Source organism: Melanotaenia boesemani, chromosome 19 (genome assembly GCF_017639745.1).
Source record: "Melanotaenia boesemani isolate fMelBoe1 chromosome 19, fMelBoe1.pri, whole genome shotgun sequence".
NCBI lineage: Eukaryota > Metazoa > Chordata > Actinopteri > Atheriniformes > Melanotaeniidae > Melanotaenia > Melanotaenia boesemani.
This window is the reverse complement of record NC_055700.1, coordinates 2,878,664-2,900,342: the sequence shown is the minus strand read 5'-3', so window position 1 is coordinate 2,900,342 and position 21,679 is coordinate 2,878,664. Positions and strand designations below refer to the sequence as shown.

The 21,679-nt window shown below is 40.9% G+C and overlaps 1 protein-coding gene across 1 annotated transcript in view; it reads left to right on the top strand.

Annotated features, from left to right (window-relative positions):
* LOC121629854 (membrane-associated phosphatidylinositol transfer protein 2-like) overlaps positions 1–21,679 on the top strand; it is a 65,142-nt gene that overhangs the window by 11,180 nt on the left and 32,283 nt on the right. Inside the window, exon 3 of the mRNA XM_041969695.1 lies at positions 11,882–12,112. Coding sequence (XP_041825629.1) covers positions 12,035–12,112 — 78 coding nt within the window. The 5' untranslated portion in view covers positions 11,882–12,034. The remainder of the gene's footprint in view (positions 1–11,881; positions 12,113–21,679) is intronic.

The window sequence follows — 21,679 nt, the reverse complement described above, 5'->3', positions numbered from 1 at the left end:
AACAGTAAAAATTATTGTGTTAAAATGACTGATATGCATATATTTTTAATCCGTTAATCAGTTGTTTTATATAAAAATGGTGCTTTTTGCTGGATTCAGATTCCAACTGATTGAGTTTGGGACCTTCTGTGCTGTAGCTGTATTAAGTTCACACCAACGTTTAGCCTTGTTGTGCAGAAATAAGCAAAGTTTTTACCAAAAATGTCCCATGTATATATCTGGGTTGATTTAGATGGTCCATCTCAAACATTTCTGGGTCGTTGTGTGTTTTTTTTAAGTAATGTGAAGGAGGTAGGTCGCACCAAATTCTTCAAGCTGATGTCAAAGCTTGACATCAACCTCTGCTCAAGTCTGAATCAGGTGTTTCGGAGCAGGGAAACTTCAAAAACCTGCAGGACACTAGCCCACAAAGACCAGGATTGAGGATCCTGGTTTAAGTGCTGCATTTAAAGTAAACGTTCTTCCCCGTGGTGATTATGCTGAACTCTGTAAACCATCATGCGAGCTGTTGTGAATTATAAATACCTCCCTCCGCTGGAATTTTAACCAAAGATACGCTGCAGTGATGCATCAACAGATGCCATCAGTTACATCCCAGCAGCCCAGACCTGAGGTGGCCGTGTGCAGGATGAGCAGCAGCAGGGGAAGCTGAGGAAAGGTGTGTTTGACAAGATCACAAATTGACAGCTGTGATGACAGCAGATGCTGTCGTCGTGGAGAGCAGGAGCTGATTCTGTTAGCGCTGATCTGCTGATTCTCAGATAAACTGAGTGCATGCAGGGTGGAGCACTTATCAACAAGTCATTTCCAGACGAAGCTGCTGCTGCTGCACAAACTGTGAAGCTTGTTCTTTATGCTGCACGCCGACTTGACAGCTGATGTAATCCAGGCGTGTGCTTGGAGGAAAATGTCTTCAGGTCTCTTCTCGTGCTGGTTGCAGCATTAAAAAAAACCCTGAAGATGAAGCAGCAGCTACAGAATGCCCCACAGAGCAGGTTTGGCTGCAGGTGGGATATTTTTAACCTGAAACCTACAGAGACGCGCTGGCTTGATGTAATTACACATTTATACATTTATAAATGATGTGAGCTGATCCTCTGCTCACACATCAACAGGCTTCTTTCACAGAAATTACTTTACAGTTTACATCCAGAGAGCTGAATTTATGAGGAACAGATGTCACAGCTGATGCTCAGAGAACAGAGAAATAAAAGGTTAACTGGCTTCTTTATGTAAAATAAAAAGATTTACTCTAATAAACTTTTATAGACACTCCACTTTATTACCGGGTCGGACCTTTTTAATCCTGGTGTGGTAGATGAAGCAGGTGGTGGAAACCTTCCTCAGAGGTTTTCTCCATATTGACATGACAGCATCACACAGTTGCTGCAGGTTTGTCGGCTGCATCCATGATGAGAATCTCCCGTTCCACCACATCCCAAAGCTGCTCTACTGGACTGAGATCTGGTGGCTGTGGAGGCCGTTGGAGTCCAGTGAACTCATCGTCATGTTCTAGAAAGCAGGTGGAGATGATCTGAGCTTTGTGACATGGTGCATTATCCTGCTGGAAGTAGCATCAGAAGATGCTCCACTGTGGTCATAAAGGGATGGACATGGTCAGCAACAATACTCAGGTAGGCTGTGCTGGTTAAACCAGGCCACGTTGGTACTAAGGGGTCCAAAGTGGACCAAGAAAATCTCCCCCCACCATTACACCAGCAGCAGCCTGAAGCGTTGATCCAAGGCAGGATGGATCCATGTTTTCATGATGTTTCCAGCAGATTCTGAGTCTAGCATCTGAATGTGGAGCTGAAATGGAGACTCATCAGACCAGCAACGTTTCTCCATCTTCTATTGTCCAGTGTTGGTGAGTGTGTGTGAATTGAAGCCTCAGTTACCTGTCCTTAGCTGACAGGAGACACCCGGTGTGTCTTCTGCTGCTGGAGCCCATCTTCTTCAAGGTTGGACGTGTTGAGTGTTCAGAGATGCTGTTCTGCAGACGTTGGTTGGAACCAGCTGCCCCCTCATTCTGGTTCTGAGGGTAAAACTGGCAGCAGGACGGTCGCGATGCCCTGCAAATGTGCACAGTCATCAGAGCTGCGAACCTGGCTCGATGCATGCTCTGCTTTCAGCTCCACCACATGTGAGTGGAGGATTTGTGCCTGTCGCTGTGTTTAACGGCCGGTTTAATTAGTTTAAGGTTTTTACGACTGCTCCTCATTATTTCTTCTCCTGGATGTCGGTTAGAAGTTTATGATAAATGAGTAGTTTCAGTACCAGTTTCCTCTGATTCAGATCAGTTCTGGTTTTCCTGATTTTATGTTTACAGAAAATATGATCATATCTGGCTGCAGCCAAGTTTTTACATAAAAATTTATGTAAAATGTGGAAATCTTTTTCTTTGTAGGTTGATTTAAGCTTTTCAGACAAAAAGATGTGTATGTTTGTATGTATGTACGTTATTTATTCCTGCTGGGGCCTCGTGGCCAGGTCATGTTTGCAAATGAGAACTGGTTCTCAAACATTTTTTACCTGGTTAAATAAAGGTTAAATAAATAAAAATAAAAAAGACACTTTACATAATTAAACATCACGGTTTTATTGATTATTGATAAGTTGTGGCTTTAATAACTCCATGCAGTGAGACTGACTGTACTTCATCAGTTTAAAAAAGGTTTTGAGTATTTGAGATCGCTATTTTATCAATAAAGAAAAGTTAGAGGTTCAACGTAAACTGTTTTATGAAGCAGAAATCTGACATTAACAGCTGATACAGCAGGAGCATCATCACAGTTTGATGCAACTGATTGAGTCGTGCTGTTTTTTTCTCTTTTAATTCATAAAATTAATATATTTAGTACCCTTTAATTATAATAGACCAAGTTAATCGATTATTTGGCTAAACTGTCCTCAGACAACTGCATCCCACTTGAATTAAACAATGAATGTGTTAGTCCCCATTTCTAAGATGTGAAGATGTTTGTTATTGCTGCATGAACTACAGCTGCAATGATCAACTAATATATTTATTACTTAAATTAATCAGATTTATTTGAATAAGTCATTTTTAACCTTATTTATTTTTGGAGCAAATGTCTTATCCTGTTAATTGTAACTGTAAAATAAATATTTTCTCCTGGATTTGCTTTGGTCTAAATGAATCTTTAGAAGGAATTGACTAATTGTATGTACGAATATGTAGTTTTCATTTTCTTTTATTTTTAAGGCAAAATATCTGTCAGATGAAAGATGAGGGTTTGTTTGTAAAGGCAGATAAAATCAGGATAATTGTTGGAGTTAAATTATCCGTCACTAACTCGCTGCCCTGCTGGGATTCTCAGTGAAGGAGGTGCAGCTCCGTCTCAACTCTGAATAAATTCCTGCATCTCTGCTGATTCTGGCTCAGCGTTACACAACGATGCTCACTGAAAAGGCAATCAATCTGGTGGGCTGCGCCGGCGGACTCGCTGCATCACAACAAACCCCTCCAATCGGGCTTCAGCCTCATGCGTCTCCATGGTAACAGAGCCTCTTCAGTCCCGAGGAGGTGGAGACAGCGGAACGAGGAGAGCAGAGAGGCAGATGGGAAAGAGGAGAGGTAGAGGAGAGACAGAATCCATACCTTGTTTAGTTTCACGGTGGGGGATTTAAGAAGCGACGCTCCCTTCAGTCAGAGGGGGGTCAGCCGGTGTGGACTAGCCCACCGCAGAGGACGGAGGGCTGGGATGTGGCAGGGGGCTGCCTGAGCTGGGAGTCTCTCTGGGACTGGGATCTGCAATGGCCCCGGAGCCTGTGCTCAGTGGATCAGTTGGGTAGCTGCGAGGTAAACATTTCTCTCACATGTTCAGCTTGATGACTGCAGACCAGAGCGCGTATCATGTTTCCTTCTTAGCTGCATTATCAGGAAAACAGACGATGCTGCCTGTAGTCCAGGCTGACGGGCACATCTGCAGGTGGCTGCAGTTTCGTCATTTTTCTCCTGGGATGTTGTAGAATAGCTGTGGATCCATGTTTGATGTGTTTGTAAAGATGAGAAATAAGTTGTTGCAGCATCTGCCTCATGTCCAAATCAATTTCCCCTTCAGTAACGGTGGATTTTGGTATTTTGATGAACCTCAAACACCCTCTGGATGAAAAAGGTGCAGCTGCTTGCATGTTTATATGAAAACAATCTGTTTGCCTGAAGCAGGTTGTGGTTTTCTGTTTAGTTTAAATAAAATCAGGAAAAAATAACTCAAGTTGCAAATTTTCTGAATCGATTAAATGAATCACTTAATTAATCTTATACACAATAGCTGTCATTTGTTCCTGTTCTGTCTTGTTTTTATTGTTGTGATTTACAAATATCAGCAGGAGTGGATCCATTTTAATGCATCCATGTTATCATGGATGTGTGAACGGTGATGCAGGGTGGAGATGATGTGCTGCACAGTGATAATTAAGCATTAAATGAGGTTATATTCTGCACATAATGGCTGATTATTTTATGCTAAATGCAACATTTTGTGAGTGTTCGTTTTCGTTAATGAACTCTACATCTACATGTGATGATCTTGTGTTTTTGTTGTTGTACTTGTTGCAGATGCCACCTGATTCATTGGGCATGTTTGTTGTGATTAAGAAACCGAGATGAACCGAGTCAGAGGATGTTGGTCGAGCAGCACGACTCGATCAGGTGCATCAAACTGTGATGATGTTCCTGCTGTATCTGATCACAATGTGACAGAAACATGGTTCATACTGTTTATATGTGCCCACAAATAAGCTGCTCCTGCATGTCCTTGTGATTATCATAATGCCTTGATATGCATTCTGCTGTGCAATTTAATCTGCTTTGATGATCCCGACTTTCACGCTGCCACATGTTAAACAAGATGGTTTTCCATGAGATGTGCACACATGAAAATAAAGCGTCTCAGGTAGATGAGCTATTTCTGAGCCTTTAAGTGTCTTTAATCAGGGGAAATGTTGAAGTTGTGTGACAGCATGATGGTAGCTCTTCTCAGCTTTACTGAGTTTACAGAGTGAGAAAATAAACTAAATAGAGGACAAAAGGTGTGAGACAAGATGGTGACATAGTGCAGACATTTTAGTTTAAATGAAACAGCTTCACCTTTTTCTTTTTTTCTACCTACTTAGTTGTGTGAAAAAGAAAATATGAACTCAGGTTTTAAGTATCAGGACTTGATAAATCTGATCCTCATTAGATATTAAAATTATGTTAAGTACAACAGATGAACAGCATCTCATCGTATATTACACCGAGTCATCATTTACTGAACAAGAACTAAAAGTCAGAAGCAGTTTGTGTAAAAACTGGTTCCAGTCCAGGATCCAGCAGCTTCCAGAAGCTGCACTCATGGTTTTCTGGATGATGATGTCAGTCTCTCTCATGGTTGTGGAAGAATTTTGGTCCAATTTTCTTTCCAACGTTGCTTCAGTTCAGCCATTTTCTATAGAGCTCTGCACAGCATCTCATCCAGGCTGAGGTCTGGACTTAAACTGGATCATCTCAGCACCTTGATTCTGTTGTAGATCTGCTGCTGTGTTTGGGATCATTGTCCTGCTACTTTGGTATCCAGAGGAGTTCATCCCAATGACGGCAAGGTGTCCAGATCATCGTCCCTCCACCACCGTGCTGACATGTTGTTCAGTAAACTTCGGTCTGGTCTGTCCAACATTGTTCCAGAAGTTTTGTGCTTTGTTCAGACCCAGCTTTGCCAGCCTACGCCGTGCGGCCATGTTGTTTATGGGGAGAAAAGGCTTTCTCCTGCAACCCTTCCAGTGAAGCCTTACTGGTTCAGGTTCTTTCTAATGCAGCTGTGAGGAGTGATGGACAAGAAGCTGAGTACAGAGAACTGATCAGTCAGTTTGTGAGATGGTGCAGAAACAATCACCTCATCTTGTTCTTCCAATCAGGAGGAATCCTGGGAGAAGATATGGAGGCGGTAGAGGAATACAAGTACCTCAGAGTTCAGCTGGACAACAGACTAGACTGGAACTGCAGCACAGAGAAGGGACAGAGCAGACTCTGCTTCTGGGGGAAGCTGAGATCATTCAATGTCTGCACCAAAATTTCCTCTAAAGGTCTGCTGTGGAGGGTTTAATCTGCTTTGCAGCATTAGCTGGATCAGCAGAACCACAACCAGAAACTGATCCCGAAGTTCTGGTTCTGTTCTGGGGCCTGATCTGGAGCCGATAATCCCGAGGAGAATGCTGCAAAAGCTGCTGAACATGACACAGTGTGTTCTGTCAGAGGCTTCTTCAGGTCTGCTGTGACACAGAAAGGTTACAGGGGTTGGTGTCGAGCAGAAAGTCCGCTCCCGGAAACAAACATCTGTGTTTAATAGACCAGAGCTGCTTCAGCTGCTTCCCCAGCCTCACCTCAGGCTGCCAGCTGTTGTTTTACAGGCCGTGCAGACACCCAGATTCAGAGCTCAGAATTTTACTCATTTCCTTAAGAACCCTGTTTAATTTTTACTGATGTTGTAATTAATGTCGTCATGCCACAGATGGAGGCCAGTCATATTACAGGATGTCTTTATCCCGAGTGTTACAGTCAGAGCTGCAGAACTCATCAGCTTAATGGATTTGAGTGGATGGGGGTGCACATGGAAAACAGAACTTTTTCTGATTTGGAAACTGATCATTGAACTAAAAAGGGGTTGAATAAAGCAATTAGCTGGATTGAAAAGTCAGATTCTGATGCAGAAAATTCACCCTGTTGTTCTGAGAAATGCCTGTAGCTACTATTAAAACACGTGTTTTACTGTTTGTTTCCTCTGAGCCGGAAACATGTGAACCATTTTACAGCAGGAAGGACCTGATCTCACGTCTTCTTTCTGACAGGCTCACCAGTTTGGTAATGAGATGAATGTAGTTGTTCTTAATGCAGCCCAGTTCTGACAGCAGCTGATTAACATGCTTTAAGTTTAAATTCATTAGACAGAAAGTCATTATCTGTAATGATGGCTATCAATTCACTGCTGTTTGTGCCAAACATTTGCAGCTTCTAAAAGTGCTCTTGGATTTTCTTTTTGCATAAAGCTGATTAATGTTTGAGTCCATGTAAGAAAATATCTTGGTTTCAGTTCTGTTTTTAGTGTCCAACAACTCCTGAGAAAAGTACATTGCTTTTGCTTTTTGATTGTAGTTGATTTTTAGAGCATTTCTAAGAGATTAAAGGTGCAGCACATAATAAAATCAATGGTCAATGACAGAAGAAAATATATTAAAAACTGTTTCTATTGGTATATAATCACTTTTCTAAAATAACATGTTTTTATTTTCTTAGAATGAAGCATTTCTGTCTCTGAATGGACAAACAGCTGTGTGTGTTTGTGAAGCTCTAAAACTGCAGTACCAGCTGTGTTTGATACAAGATAGAGCGCCGTTTGGAATAATTAGCCTTAAAAGCACCACAGAAGAAGACAGTATGCTACCTGTAGTGCAGTCATTGCTGCACCTGAGGCCACTGGATCCACTCACACAAAAAACATGTTTGTTTCTGGAAGAATTTTGGTCACTGACAGCCACCATACATTCACTACTGTGCTTGGTATTTGAAGTAATTTCTATTTACCACTAGAAGTCAGCAGTTCTTACACTCTGGACTTTAAAGGTGATTTCAGACTGCAAACAGTCCCTGCTCTTCATCCCACCTCATCTAAAGCCACGCAGGATGTTAATTAATTGTCAATTTTTTGTTTTTGGCCAAATGTGTGTTGGATCCCATGCAGTAGTCTGAGTTTAGTATATTTGATCATGGACACGGGGGCTGTTTAACCCTTTAAAGATGCACTCAATCCCTGTAGATTCATCTCTGCAGGCTGTGCCTCTAACTGAAGCAAGTGATCCTCAGGTATTTCTAACATACCGAAGACAGCACTGGTTGAACTGGTTGAACCTAGATCAATCGGAGTTAATGTTAAAGGCAAGCAAAACCCAACACCACCTCTTAAACCAGGGTTAGGCAAGTTTGGTCCTTGAGAGGCACAGATTTTAGATTTAATTGAATTTCCCTTTGGGATTAATAAAGTATTTTTCATTTCATTTCATTTCATTTCATTTCATTTCATTTCATTTCATTCATTCATTCATTTCATTCATTTAGATGTTTCCCTGCTCTAACACACCAACTTTCAATTCAAATTAAATGGATCCAACAGCTTATCAAGTTCTGCTCAGTGACTCTTTCATTTGAATCAGGTTTGTAGAAACAGGTAAACACGTAAAACTGGCAGGACTGCAGCTCTCTAGGCCCAAACTTCGCTGCGTTAAACTGCAATGTTAAAAAAAAATTACAGCCTGTTGATCTGCAACAAGTCGAGATGTATTTGAGCACTAGCTAGCTGACTCTTCCGTCTTTAGCATTGCTTGTATTCAGATAAACTTCTTCAGTCAACAAATAGTGGTTAAAAAATGGCTGATGTTATTGCTATTGCTGAGATATTGCATTTTTTACAGCTTTGATACATGTTCAGTAAAAAAAAGTTGAGCTATGTGATGTCAGATCCTTATGTTATGAGCTGAAAACCCCTCGCTAGTTCAGTTCCTGGTATCTGGATCAATCTGCTGCTTCAGACCAGCTTCTATGTGGCCAAGCAGATGAAAACATGGATAATCTTGGAAGTCTACAACGTCCTGGTATGTGGATGGGTGGAAGCAGTTGGAATTTAGACCCTTCATGAAACACCTGCTTTGTATCTGCTCCTGGAAACATGTGCTTTGGTGTTTTAATGCTGCGTTGCTACGTGTATATATAAACCACGACCAGCTGTTTGACTCTATAATGGTCTGGATTCTTCGTAGGAACCCAGTATACGTAGTCTTCATCTGAAAGATTGTTAAGATGTCCTGGTGGATGAAGTTAAAATTAGCTCAACTCGTATGTTGTTGCTTAGCAACTGCAATGTTGATGAATAAAAGCAGAAGATCCTAACCATCTGATGGGATTTCCAAACCTTGAACCAAGTGATCACTGTAAACGGACATGGTCTGACTCGGTTCCTTTTCATCCCAACCAAACGTTCAGAAAACACTTTTCGTATTTTCAGAAATCATTGACTCTCCGATGAGCCCTGAAGTATCCTCCATCAGTTTCATGACCTGAACAATTGGAGAAGCTAAAAGCAACACAAACATGAGGCCTTTTCCAGCGATCAGGAACATGTTCGCCACACACAGTCCGGTCTACAATAAGCTAGGTTCAGGGTGTCTAGCTCCGGTCCTGGAGGGCCAGGGTCCTGCAGGTTTTAGATGTTTCCCTGCCTCAACACACCTGATTGAAATTGCTTTTCTCAACAGCTTGTTAAGGTAATCTGATTCCGGTGTGCAGCAGCAGGAAACATCCCAAACCTGCAGGAGGGCGGCCCTCGAGGACCGACTTTGGACACCCTGAGCTAGGTAGACCACCGTTTAAGCTGCACTCAGCTAATGAGGTGGATGTGACATCATGTGACACAATCAATGGCATCTTACTTCAACTCCAGAATTTTCTATACTTTGGATGTTCACCTTTATTTGAATAATGAGATAAAGACGGAGATAAAGTTTGGGTCGAGGTACTGCAGTTGTAAGTGGAGCTTCAACCAGCTCAGAGGATCAGATTAATGTTTGGCGGATTAAAAATAAAGTCCAGATTACTGGTCTCATGATTGTGGATTCATTCTGTGAAGAGCCGATGCAGCACTCTGGCTATCAGAGGGCTACAAATGTTTCATGATTTATGGACCAGAAATGCCATTAATATTAAAGGACAGGTGAAATATTCTTTATTACAACAGTCTGGGCTCAAGCAGCCCCTTCCATGAACAAGTGGTCTCATTATATAACCAAGCCCTGAAAATTATGGATAAAAAGCTGGTTTGGTCTCATCACTGTCATATACTAAGAAAATTTCATTTAGGATCTCTGCTTTCTGAAATTAATATTTAAATGTGTTAATAAGTCAGCACCAAAGCCAGTTTGTGGACTCATCCAAAGGCAGGACTGCAGCAGAGTCACCAGGAACTTTTCCACAAACGCTCATCATATCTGAAAGACCAGGTCAAACCAAATAAAAAGGAGAACAGGTTTTAAAACTTTCACATCAGATGTTTAAAACCTGCCTAAAAATGTCAGCATGGTCATGATGTTTGTGAAGTATGTTAGTAAGTTTTTAGATTATATCAGGTAGGAATTAGTTTTGTCTGCACTGTTTTATGTTTATACTGTGCAGGTTTTTATGTTTGTTTTTTCCCTTTCCAACCAGGGAAGAGAGCTGCATATTAGCTTCATGCTACATACTCTTTATGCTATCTACTCTTGTGGTAGATCTGGGATTCTGCCTGGTGCGGTAGACCTGGGTTTTTATTTCTCTGGCGCTCTGCACACTGATGTAATGCTTTTAATATTTTATATAAAGCACTTTTTGTTCTGTACATGAAAAGGGCTATAGAAATAAACTCACCTTGGTGCTCAGCACCTGCTTCTGTGCCACCATGAAGACCTTTAGGACTGGGATATACTTGCAATTAGCGACGCATCCTCATACGTATCATGGCTGCCTAGCGTTCACTTGGCCTATAGGCTGGTTGTGTTCACGCAAGGTAACATGTCACATGCGCAAGTTGCAATATTGAATGCTTTTGAAGACTGTCTCTCTGATCTTGTCTGCAACTACCGCCATGCGTATAGTTTTTCCTTCCCGCTGCACAGTCATAAACATTCATGCTTTAACTGTTGGCAACAAATTGGAAGCATTTTGGGAGAAATACAATGTGACTGGTAGATTGACCTTTTCACTAAAGGACTTTTTAAAGTCCTGCCCCTAGTGGTGACCTCCAGTATTGAGCGTTTTCACCACGTCATGCTTCTGTTGTTTGCAGCAAGTACAAACAACACAACACAAACATTGGAATGTTGACATGAACCCTTGTGTTCACAGCAAGTTTATCCGAACCCTGAAAGGTTCCACAACATGCTTTGTAAAGTGTTTTTAAAGTGCGGAGCTGCAGAGTTGTGTGTTTTCTCAGTGACATAGTGAAGCTTTGTGTCTAAACAAAACTGCACATTAGACCTCTGGGACATATAAAGCAACTTTTTCTGTATGCTGTTTCAGGCAAATGGAGCCGACCGGTCAGAGAAGAGGGAGTTTACGGACTGCATGTTGCTTAACTAGCTCTGAAGTAAAAGGCTGTCTGCTCGCTGTTCCAGGGAAAGTCATGAGAAGTGATGCATCTGGTGCTCTGCAGCATTGAAACCAGCAGTTGTTGCCGATTTTGTGAACTGAAGGAAACTTCATATTTAATAAACTGTTTTATGTTTAAACTCCTCTGAAATATGAATAACTTTGTGGGTCAAGTTGTAAAACGCTCCATATTTCCCCATATGCTGTGAAAATGGGCCAGCCTGATGGTTTGGTGGTTTGGCTGCTAATTCTCTAAGCAGCAAGTTCCTGTTTTGCATCCCGACTGTTGGCTGCATGTCAACACCTCCTCTACTCCCTGTCTCTCTCCAGTCAGTCAATCAAAGCCAAAAGCAGATATTTGATTCCTGAAATGAATGATAGAAAAGCAGAATGAATGAATGCTTCAGCACTGAGTGCAGCCTCGGCAGAAGATCAGTGATTTGAGCGTAGGTTGACCACAACTTGGTTAGTCTGTGTGACAGAATTAGATGTAGGTTGCAGGGGGATTTAAGGCCGTTGCTGGGTCAGTGGATTACCTTGTAATAGATCTGCTTCAGTACACACACACACAAGATGCGTTTGCTTGGATGGGGGGTTAATCCTTCAGACAAGTGTTCTTACTCCTGTTGTCTGTAAGTAAGCTGGAAGCTGAAAAGACATGTCTTCTGGTACTTGTTCCCACTGAAAGCCCTTTTTGTTTTTCTGCCTCAGGTGTGAAAAATGACAAACCTCGTCCTCGCTGTGTGAACATGCAGGCTTGATAGCTAAGCCGGCTAAGAGGAGCGCCACACCTCTTGCACTGCTTTGCTTCTGGACGCTCGCACACACAGAGACACGCAGAGTCGGCTCGGTTCAAACGCAACCATGCTGATCAAGGAGTATCGCATCCCCATGCCGATGAGCGTGGAGGAGTACCGCATCGCTCAGCTCTACATGATCCAGGTGAGCAGCTTTCCTCTGAATGCAAACATCACACATTTTTATTAACCCTTAAAACTCCACATGGATTTTAATGTAAAAACTGCCTGTAGAAGCTGGAGCTTTTAATCCCAGTCAGCATGCAGACATGCTGTTTACAGGACAGCCTCAGTTGTCAGATTATGAGGCTAAAGTGATGTAAAATGAACGTATCATTTTAAAAAATATTGGCATTGAAACAAACACAACAGAAACTATTTCCATGTTTCCACTTTTTCCTCATTTCCAGTTATTCCTGCTACTATTTACCTGCTATCCTCACTAAACCAACTCCAGCTCAGCTGCTTTGTGGCACCACCGTGCATCAGAAACGTCTTCTTGGCTTTATTCCAGCCATAGAGGAGCATTATTTTTCTTCTTTTCACACACACATAGAACTTTCTGCTCACTGGTTGATCTTTGGCTGCTCCTGATTGGACGTTACCATCAATCTAAGCTCTCTGATTGGTGGAAAGTCTGACAGGAAGTGGCTTCATCATCATGTCCAGGTCTAAATAGAGGTCTCTTAGCAACATAGTAGTGATGGTGATGTTTTTATGATGAGATGTGATAAATAATGCTGTTATCATGGATCATTGTGGATTTACCAGATAGAGTCTTTGAATAAAACTACATTTAGTGGCTGGATTGTAAACTTCCTGGACGGGATAGAAATGCCTGGAAAACTTCCGAAGATCACCTAAAGGGTAAAATATCTATCACAGAGCTACACACTACCGTTCCTGAGAAACTGATAATGATAAAAGCGATTATGCTGAAACATCTAGTGGAGTTTTAAGGGTTAATCTTGACAATCGGTTTCATATCAAATGATTTGCATCAGTCGTTGGTGTTTATCAGCTTTGATGGGAACACAAACCTGAGTGGACATGCTTATTTTTACTGAGGATGCTGTAATCTGGGCTGTATGTGTGAACACAGAAACACACATTTATCTGCTGTAATGTCTCACATGAAGCTCTGAAACATCCAGAATGAGATTAGTTTAGTTATGAACTGACTTCTGATAAACAAGTCTGATTATATCAGACTTAACAGAGGCTGTCATCCAATGCAGCGTAATACCTTCCTTCATGTTTTTATGCCTCCCCAATCTTTCCTCTGAGAGGTTTTAGTCAAAACTAGACTTCAGTGTTGGAGTGTTGAGTGAACACACTGCCACTGGCTTGGGGAGATGATTTAGTCGCCTTGTTTTAATGCATGTGTCCTGGTAAAAAAAAAAGAAAAAAACAAAACAAAGCAGAACATCTTCGTCTCTTGTGTTAAGCATTGTGAAATAATTAGTGCTGGGAAACTATTCAAATTTTTAATTGTGATTAATCGTATAAAAATTTTGCGATAAATCTTGATTAATCGCATTGTTACACGCAAAATGTCCCTTTCCTTTAAAAATACTGCTATATAAAGAAAATGCAGTAAGTTTTGGTTCACAAACACTGAACAAATAAACAACTTTTAGCAGCAGTTTTAACTTTAGACAGTAAATAATTATCTCTTGTAAATCTCATCTTAAATATTTAAGTAATAAAATAAAATATTTATGACAAATAAGGATGAAAACTGTTCGATTTCTGGCCTATAAAGTATCTAATTTGCATTCTTAGCTTGACTGTTTAGCTGAAAGTCTTGCGCCTGCAGCCTCCGGTACTGGGAAGTAAGGGGTTAATATCCGGTTTTACGGGTGTAACGTCAGGTCTGTAAATGTAAATATTAACATGTGTGGCAACCAAAGAAAGTCCAGAATTGTGACTAATCAGATTGATGGTCATGTAAATAGACTCAAAGTCTGATATCTGGGAGTAATCAGATTACTGTAATCTGATATTATACATCTACATGCACTTCTGAAATGTGCTTTTAAAAAACCCAGGTCTACATTTACCAGTATATTCTCCGATTTATTTCAGAGTTCGTACGTGGTGACATAACTTCGTGTTATTGTGAAAACATCCGTCTGTGTTGAACTTGGCGGCGCCCGCCCGCGATCTTGGAGCTAAGAAGATGCTGAATAGACTAAATGTGAAGGTTTTACTTCATCTGTAGTCTGACATCCTGCTGCTGCACGGCATCGTGTTTTTCTTCTGCGTTCCACTCACACGTCTCTTCTTCTTCTTTTCAATAGAAAATGTCGAACTGGCGGAAGCAAAGCAGTTTTTTGTGCATGTCCAGATGTTAAAAGACTAAATCAAATATACAGGTCTGCATGCATGAAGACATCAGAGTATGGGGGGAATTGAGTGGTGTTTCACATAATCAGATCATGGCAGTTATAAAGGATAATCCGATTATGCCGTCTACATGGTCACTTAAATAATCTGATAACTCCAGATATCAGGTAATGATCAGATTTTTGGTGTGTATGGAAACAAACTCATGAACACACATAGAATTCTCTCCACTCTGATGTCTTTGTGCATGTAGACACAGATATATGATTTATTTTGTCTTTTAACATCTGAACATGTACAAAAACTGTGTCACTGCGTTCTTTTCAACGTCTTCCGTTAAAGACACACACAAACACACACACAAAAGACAAATATGATGGCATGCAGCAGGAAGTCAGAGTATAATTTGTAGCATATTAACTAAATTAAATTAACTCCCACGTTAACAGCTAACGCTGAGACAGTAGAAAGCTGATAATAAACTGGTAAATACACCCCGGCTTTGTTCAAATAGCTAATTTCAGAAGTGAATGTCGATGGTTCAGATCAGCTTATTACAGTAATCTGATTACTCCCAGATTCCTTGTAAATGGGTTCAGTGAAAAAGAAAACACAATTTAAAAGGCTGTCTGCTCCAGTTCCTCTGCACATGAAGCAGGTATAAAGAAACAGAATTTAAAGTAGAATTTAAGCTAGGAACAGGAAACCTAAACACCAGACGGCCACAGGTTGAAATAGATTGTTTTCATGTATAAAGGCTCACAGGAATCTACACGGGAATTAGAGAAAAGGGGACAGTGTTATTGAGCCAAAACCATTTATAAGGGGTTTGTATAAGAAATTCAGGAAGGAGGGGCTTATAATTAAATGATATCTTTAACTAAATTTGAAGTTATAGGTGTGACAGGTGGCTTAGTCATGCTCAGGGGCGTTTCCAGAACACCCTGGGCTGAGCCCAGGGCGGATGATGAGCCAAGGATTTTTTTTTTTTTTCAAATATAAAACAGATGTTATTGTAGTAGAGTGTAGAGTACCTACATTATAATTTAATATCCAGATGCATGCATGTTAACAGTGGGATGTTCCATCTAATGCATGATGATGTATAATGTTAAATTTAATATTAGATCTTATATCTAATGTTTTGTATTTTGAAAAATTACATTTAAAGTATAAAAAAATAAAAATAGAAACTTTACAAAGTTCAGCTGCTCCTTCCTCCTTCCCTTTCCTCATCTTGTACCATCTCTCCTTCCACCAGAAAACTACCAAAAAGTCAATAAAATGTTTAACATTAAATTGCTCATAAGATCAAAAACATTCACCATGTTCGACAACGACTCATTCAGCCTTCCTGATTAATTATAGCCGTGGTTCTCTAATGGGAGGACTGCAGGGGCCTGCAGGCGGTGCTGGAGATAAACAAAGCATCCCAAAAAAAATGTTGACTTGTGAAATAATTAGGGGTACAGGTCTGAATATAGGCTGGGAACCACTGCTCTAGAGCAGGGGTAGCCAACGTTGGTCCTCAAGGGCACCAATCTGGCAGGTTTTCCAGATTTCCCTGCTCCAGCACACCTGACTCAAATTAAATAGATCCAACAACCTATAAGGATCTCCACAATGACTCGTTAGTTTAAGTCAGGTGTGTTGGGGCAGGGAAATCTGGAAAACCTGCCGGATTGGTGCCCTCAAGGACCAACGTTGGCTACCCCTGCTCTAGAGTATTAATGAAAAGATAGAATTTAAGATAATTTGTATTATTTATTGTAGAGTTGTAGCAGCTATTGTTGTAAAAGGATTTTATCACCAGAACTGACATTTAAACTTTGACTTTCAAGGATAACCCTCAACAAAGTCCTGATAACCCTGAGAGCTCTGAGACTTACGTTGGTTGTTTTAATACTTTGAATTTGGTCACGAAGAAAAATGTTTCCTTTACCTGTTTGGTACCACTATTTCAGCACAACCTCACTATGATCTGATCGTTTTTCCACTTTAACCTACTTTATTAACATAATCAAATCGTAATCCTAAAGTTTTTTATTTATAACAATAAAAACATGCAAAAAACACTTTACTTTTTTCTGTTTAGTAAAATGACAAAAATGAAATATGCATAAAAAAATGCAGCATCTTTCCATCGAGGTTGTACAATCGGTTTATTATTTCTTAAAAACTCGTTCTCCTGGTTCATTGCTCTGAAGTTGCATGTACTTTTTTAAAGCTGTGGGCTGTACAGCAGTTGTCTACATGTGGTCATTTTAGCAGCTTGAAGACTCACCAACAAACACTACTCACCAAACGTCAGAGGTATTTACCTTCCAGGTGAAATTTACAGGAAACAAAGCTAATTATACAATAAAAGTAAAAACACAGTTAGGAATGTTATGGCTGTTAACAAGCACAGCATAACAGAATTTTGTCTTGGAGCAGATTTTTTGGAGAGTTTGTTTAATTTTAGAATTTAACTTGAGCAATGAGTCTAAAATTCATTGCACACAAAACAATAAAATTCTCTTACTTAAAGCAAACATGATAATTAGGATTAATGAAAATGTTTATTTGAAGAGGGCTTAGTGATGTTCCTTCAAATAAGCTGCACAGCAAAACGTCTTTTTCCATCATGTTCTAGTTCAGATATAACTTACTATGTAGTTCCTAAACCATGTGGACCAGATGGAGATGTTTGGTGATGGATCAGTTTTCCTTTCGCTCTCTGGGCCCTGCATGTTGTTTGCATCTCACTCTCTCCTTCCTCATCCTGCAGATCCTCTTCCATCTCGTCAGTGTGGTCTCCCACCACCACCTCTTCCTCCTGTCCCTCCTCATCCTGCCTTGCAGTATCTCACTGCTCTTTTTTTTCTCCATCAGCCTGGCTCAGTTGTTTCTGAATCTCTCTCATGTCTGATGTTGTCTTTCCTCTATATTTATGTGAGATTGGAATTAACTTTACAGTGTTTTTTTATTGACAAATGTTCAATCAAAGTATCTTTTCTATCTTAGACAAACCTGACTTCAGACCTGCTGTAACGTTCGGCTGCCTGTCCAGGTGGCGAAATAACGACCTTTAAGTCGACTCAAACTTTGAGCTGTTGTTATTTTATTTCCTTATTGATGCAGTTATTTAATGTTACCTCTTTCCATCCGGGCTGCTGCCTCCTGGTCCTGCAGCTCCCTCCTCACTTCTTTCGCGTTACCCCGTGCTGCATTCAGTCCAGTCGGACATCAGAAATTCACACTTGTAAATGTCAGATTTGCCATAATTATTTTTCTTTGAATTTGACGCTGCCATGTGGGGAGGCAGCAGGGGTGGCAAAGCTTTGATTTAGAGTGGTAATTGGTAACATATGCCACCTAGATGTGACCATTATGGAAGTAAGTTTAACTGTACATGTAGCCGACAGTACAGGGTCTAGTTGTTTTGTCTACTCGGGGCGAGACTGAAAACATCCGGGGCTGAAGCCCCAGAAGTCTGCTTCTGGTCACACTTATCCTTTAAAAATAACTGAAAGAAAAAAATGTAATGTTTGTCTTAATTAAGCAAGAAAAAGATCCAGTTTATTTGCCAGTTTTATTTATTGTACAGAACATGCACTGACATGGAAGTGTGCAGGAAACTTACTTCCCCCTGAAAACGCAACCTGCGTATTTGTCAGTTTGTACTTTTTCAGCATCTCTAACACACCCTGCTGAGCTGTTTTCTCTTTCCTACCATCAAACTTTTCCTCAGCATTTGGTTTGTAGTTCTGAGTGGAGGCCACTCCAGTCAGAAAGGCTGCAACAGTCATCACTTCTAACCTGAGCATCCAGCCTGGGAACAAACAGAGCAGACAGTAACTGCACGTTTAATGATAATTAGTTTTTTTTATGACAGTTTAGAGCAGTTTAACACAGAGGCTTCATCCAGAGTGAAGAAACAGATGCATCCCTACAAATCACCCAAACAGTTGTCAGTAGATGTTTAACACATTTATATTTAATGAAACTTAAGACTTGATGCGTTAAGTCTGTTAACTACCAGATAAGGTATCTTTGCTCTGTAAAGCTGATGTAGTTGGTAATGAATAGTTGAATACATAAATCTTAATGGAGGACTGGCTGTGGATGGGGAAGCTGTGGAGTCTCCAGCTGATCCAGGTCATAGTTCAGGGGAGTGTGTGAAGGAGGTCAGGGGTTTAGGGTGTCATCGTGTTGCGTGAGGAAACATGGCGGCCGTGTTGCAGGGAGGGTGACGCTCTGCAGAGCAGATGGCGATCCATATGTCTGGGTTTATGTTTCCTTTCATAACTTTGTGCAAATACACAGACAACTAAAATTTAATTTAAAAAATCCTCTGCCTGTGACTGCTGCCTCTGTGTTTCAGGCAAATTTTCTTATGAGCCATAAATCAGGGTAAAGTCAACAAAAGCTTTCATTTTAGATCGTGGTCATAAAACAGAGAACACACACCACACGAGGAAGGAGGAGAGACGACTACTCCACAGGTGCAGTTAAAACATTTTTATTACGTTTCTCATCACTGTGGCAAAGTCTGAGACTTTAAGATGCTGCACTCGTGTCAAATTTGATTGGACCAGTTTTAAAATTAAAAAGAAAAAAGCTGAATCTGCAAAAGGTTCATGACCTTCGTTCGGTTTAATGACAGCAGCAGTCGAACCGCTTCATCGTCACAGACTGAATTTGTTTCTGCCAGAAGTTTCTAAATGTTGCAGAGAAAAGTATTAATGCACATAACACACACACACACACACCCCTCCTCCTGCTCAGTGTCACAGCTGGGTGCCGGTTACCACGGTAACAGGTGACATCAGCTGCAGCGTGGCAGCTGCTGCCATCTTTTTTTTTTTTTTTTTTTTTGTAGTGCAGACAACATGGAGAGCGCCGGACATGGTGCTGCAGTCACCATGGCAACATTGTGTCCAACCCCCCCAAATGCTGATGAAACATGCATCACTCATGTTTCATGCATGAAGGTGGACACGACAACACCAGCAGCTCATGTTATGATCAGGTTCTGACAAGAAAAAAAGACTTTACTGAGTTTTTTTAGGATTAATCCGAATTGTTCTTTTATTATTATTTTTAATTTATTAGTCAAACTAAATCGGAATTAAATAATCCCAAATGTTACTCAGAAACTGAGGCGTCTGATTCCTCTGCTGATGTTGCTCAGATGTGATTACTGATGATTGATTGATTACTTTATGCCACATAAAGTAATCCTCTACAACTTCCTGCAGTTTGAGAAATGTTTTCTAGAATCTACCTGCATGTTTCATTAATGTGGGGAAGTCAGAAGATGTTAATAGACTAATATTTATTACTGATTTTAACCTCTTCTTTACAATAACAGAAAAAAATGTGTGAACATGTCATCAGATTGTTGTCACTGAGATGGGAAGATCCAATGTGAAATATTGGATTATTTACAGATACAGTTCTGGTCCAATTAAAACAAATCCATGATCCAGTTTTTAATGACTGTGTTCATATAAAACAATTCATGAAATAATAACTAGTTTAAGAAACCAAGAGATTGGATCAGATATTCTCGTTGATTCAAAAGAGGAAAACCTCCATCAGGACCAGAACCAGGAAGGAAAACCTCCATCAGGACCAGAACCAGGAAGGAAAACCTCCATCAGGACCAGAACCAGGAAGGATGGCCATCTTCCTGGACCAGTTGGGGCGGGGGCAGGAAAGAGGGATCAACAAGATGGAGTGATACCTGGCTTAGGGGCGGCTGTGGTTCAGGAGGAAGTGCAGTTGTCTACCAACCGAAAGTTGGTGGATCCAGATTTGTCTTTTGGGATATGAGTGTGTGTGCTAGTACGTTGTCTACATAGATAGTAAAGAGAACAGAGAGGAGCCCAGTGCATCATGGGACGTCCCCCAGCAGAGAGGAGCCCAGTGCATCATGGGACGTCCCCCAGCAGCCCCGGCCTATAGAAGCAGGACTAAAGGATGGATCAGGGTCACCAAGTCTGACCTACTATAAGAATAAGAATAAAATGTGCAGTAGCTAAAAATCCGGTTACAGACATTTTGTTCTTCCTTCTGACTTTCCTCAAAGCAGAGCTGCTATATCCAGGAATACGTTTTCCCGGCTGATGAATCATTTTAGCTCCTAGAACCCCAGAAGCTCATTGCTTCATTGAATTGTTTTACTGAGAGACTTTATTATGCTGTCTTACGTTAGCTTGACGTCCAGCTTGAACCACAGAGGCTCTGAAGTCAAAGCTGCCAGACCAGCAGAGATATCAGAGTAAGGATCAGTTATCATTCAGCAACCTGCAGTATCCATCAGTTCACAAAGCTTGGTTATAGCATGCTGAAGATCAAATCAAATGACAATTTACCAAAAACAACAAGCAGACTGTGGCATATTACTCTTTGATTCTCTTTTAGAGTCTTTATGTCTCCAATGTGAAAATCCTGATTAACTGAGATGATGTGTAGTCCCTAAATACACTCAGTATGACATGCTCTCAGCACTGAACTAGATTAGCACTGCTATGTAGCTTTATGCTAAAACCAGGTTAATAAAATTAGCAGTTGTACCTGCACAGGGACATAATCTCTTTTAGAAATGTGCAGCCACATCATCTTTTAGGATGAATAATTAGGAAACTACTTAAATTGACTTAAAGCTGATGTAGCGTAGCTGGTGATCCATGCAGGTCTGAAAAGATGTTTCTGTCCTCCTCCAGTAACCTGTCAATCACCTGAGGTGGCACCTGGGGTGTCCAAACAGATGTTAGAGGTGGCTGGTGTCACCCTGCCCCCCCTTTAGCTCCGCCCCTGCCTGTGTTCCTTGTTATTCCTGCTCATGAGTCGTGGCTGCAGGTCCAGCTCTGCATGCATGGTGGTGCATGCTAATCCCTGTGGTGCAGCACGGAGAAGAAGAAGCACTCTGCTGAGCAAACTTCCAGTTTCACCTAACAAACCTCCTGCAAAGAGGGGGAAATTTTGTTTGATGGTTGTAAAAATTATAGCTGATATGGTGCGTGAAACCTCAGAGCATCTAGAGATGGTGTTTAAAACATGTCCTGTAGATCCAGAAGGCCTGAGGAGAGACGTTGTGTTCCCCTGGTTAATGCTAACCTTGTGGTGTCACATAAATTATTCAGGGTCAGCTTGGCTGGGCAGAAACCAGACCCTCAGCAAAGCCCGGCCCATTATAATTCACCTGACATGGTCAACAGAGTGTCCAGCCAGGAGCTCCTCTCCGGGCCCTGGCAGAGGCTTTTAAACCATTTAAAATCCAGATTTGTTCATTTTTTAATTTATTTTAATGCTACTATATTTAACATAATTTGCATTTTTGAGCAAGAAGTAAAGCATTTTAGGTTCCCTGGAA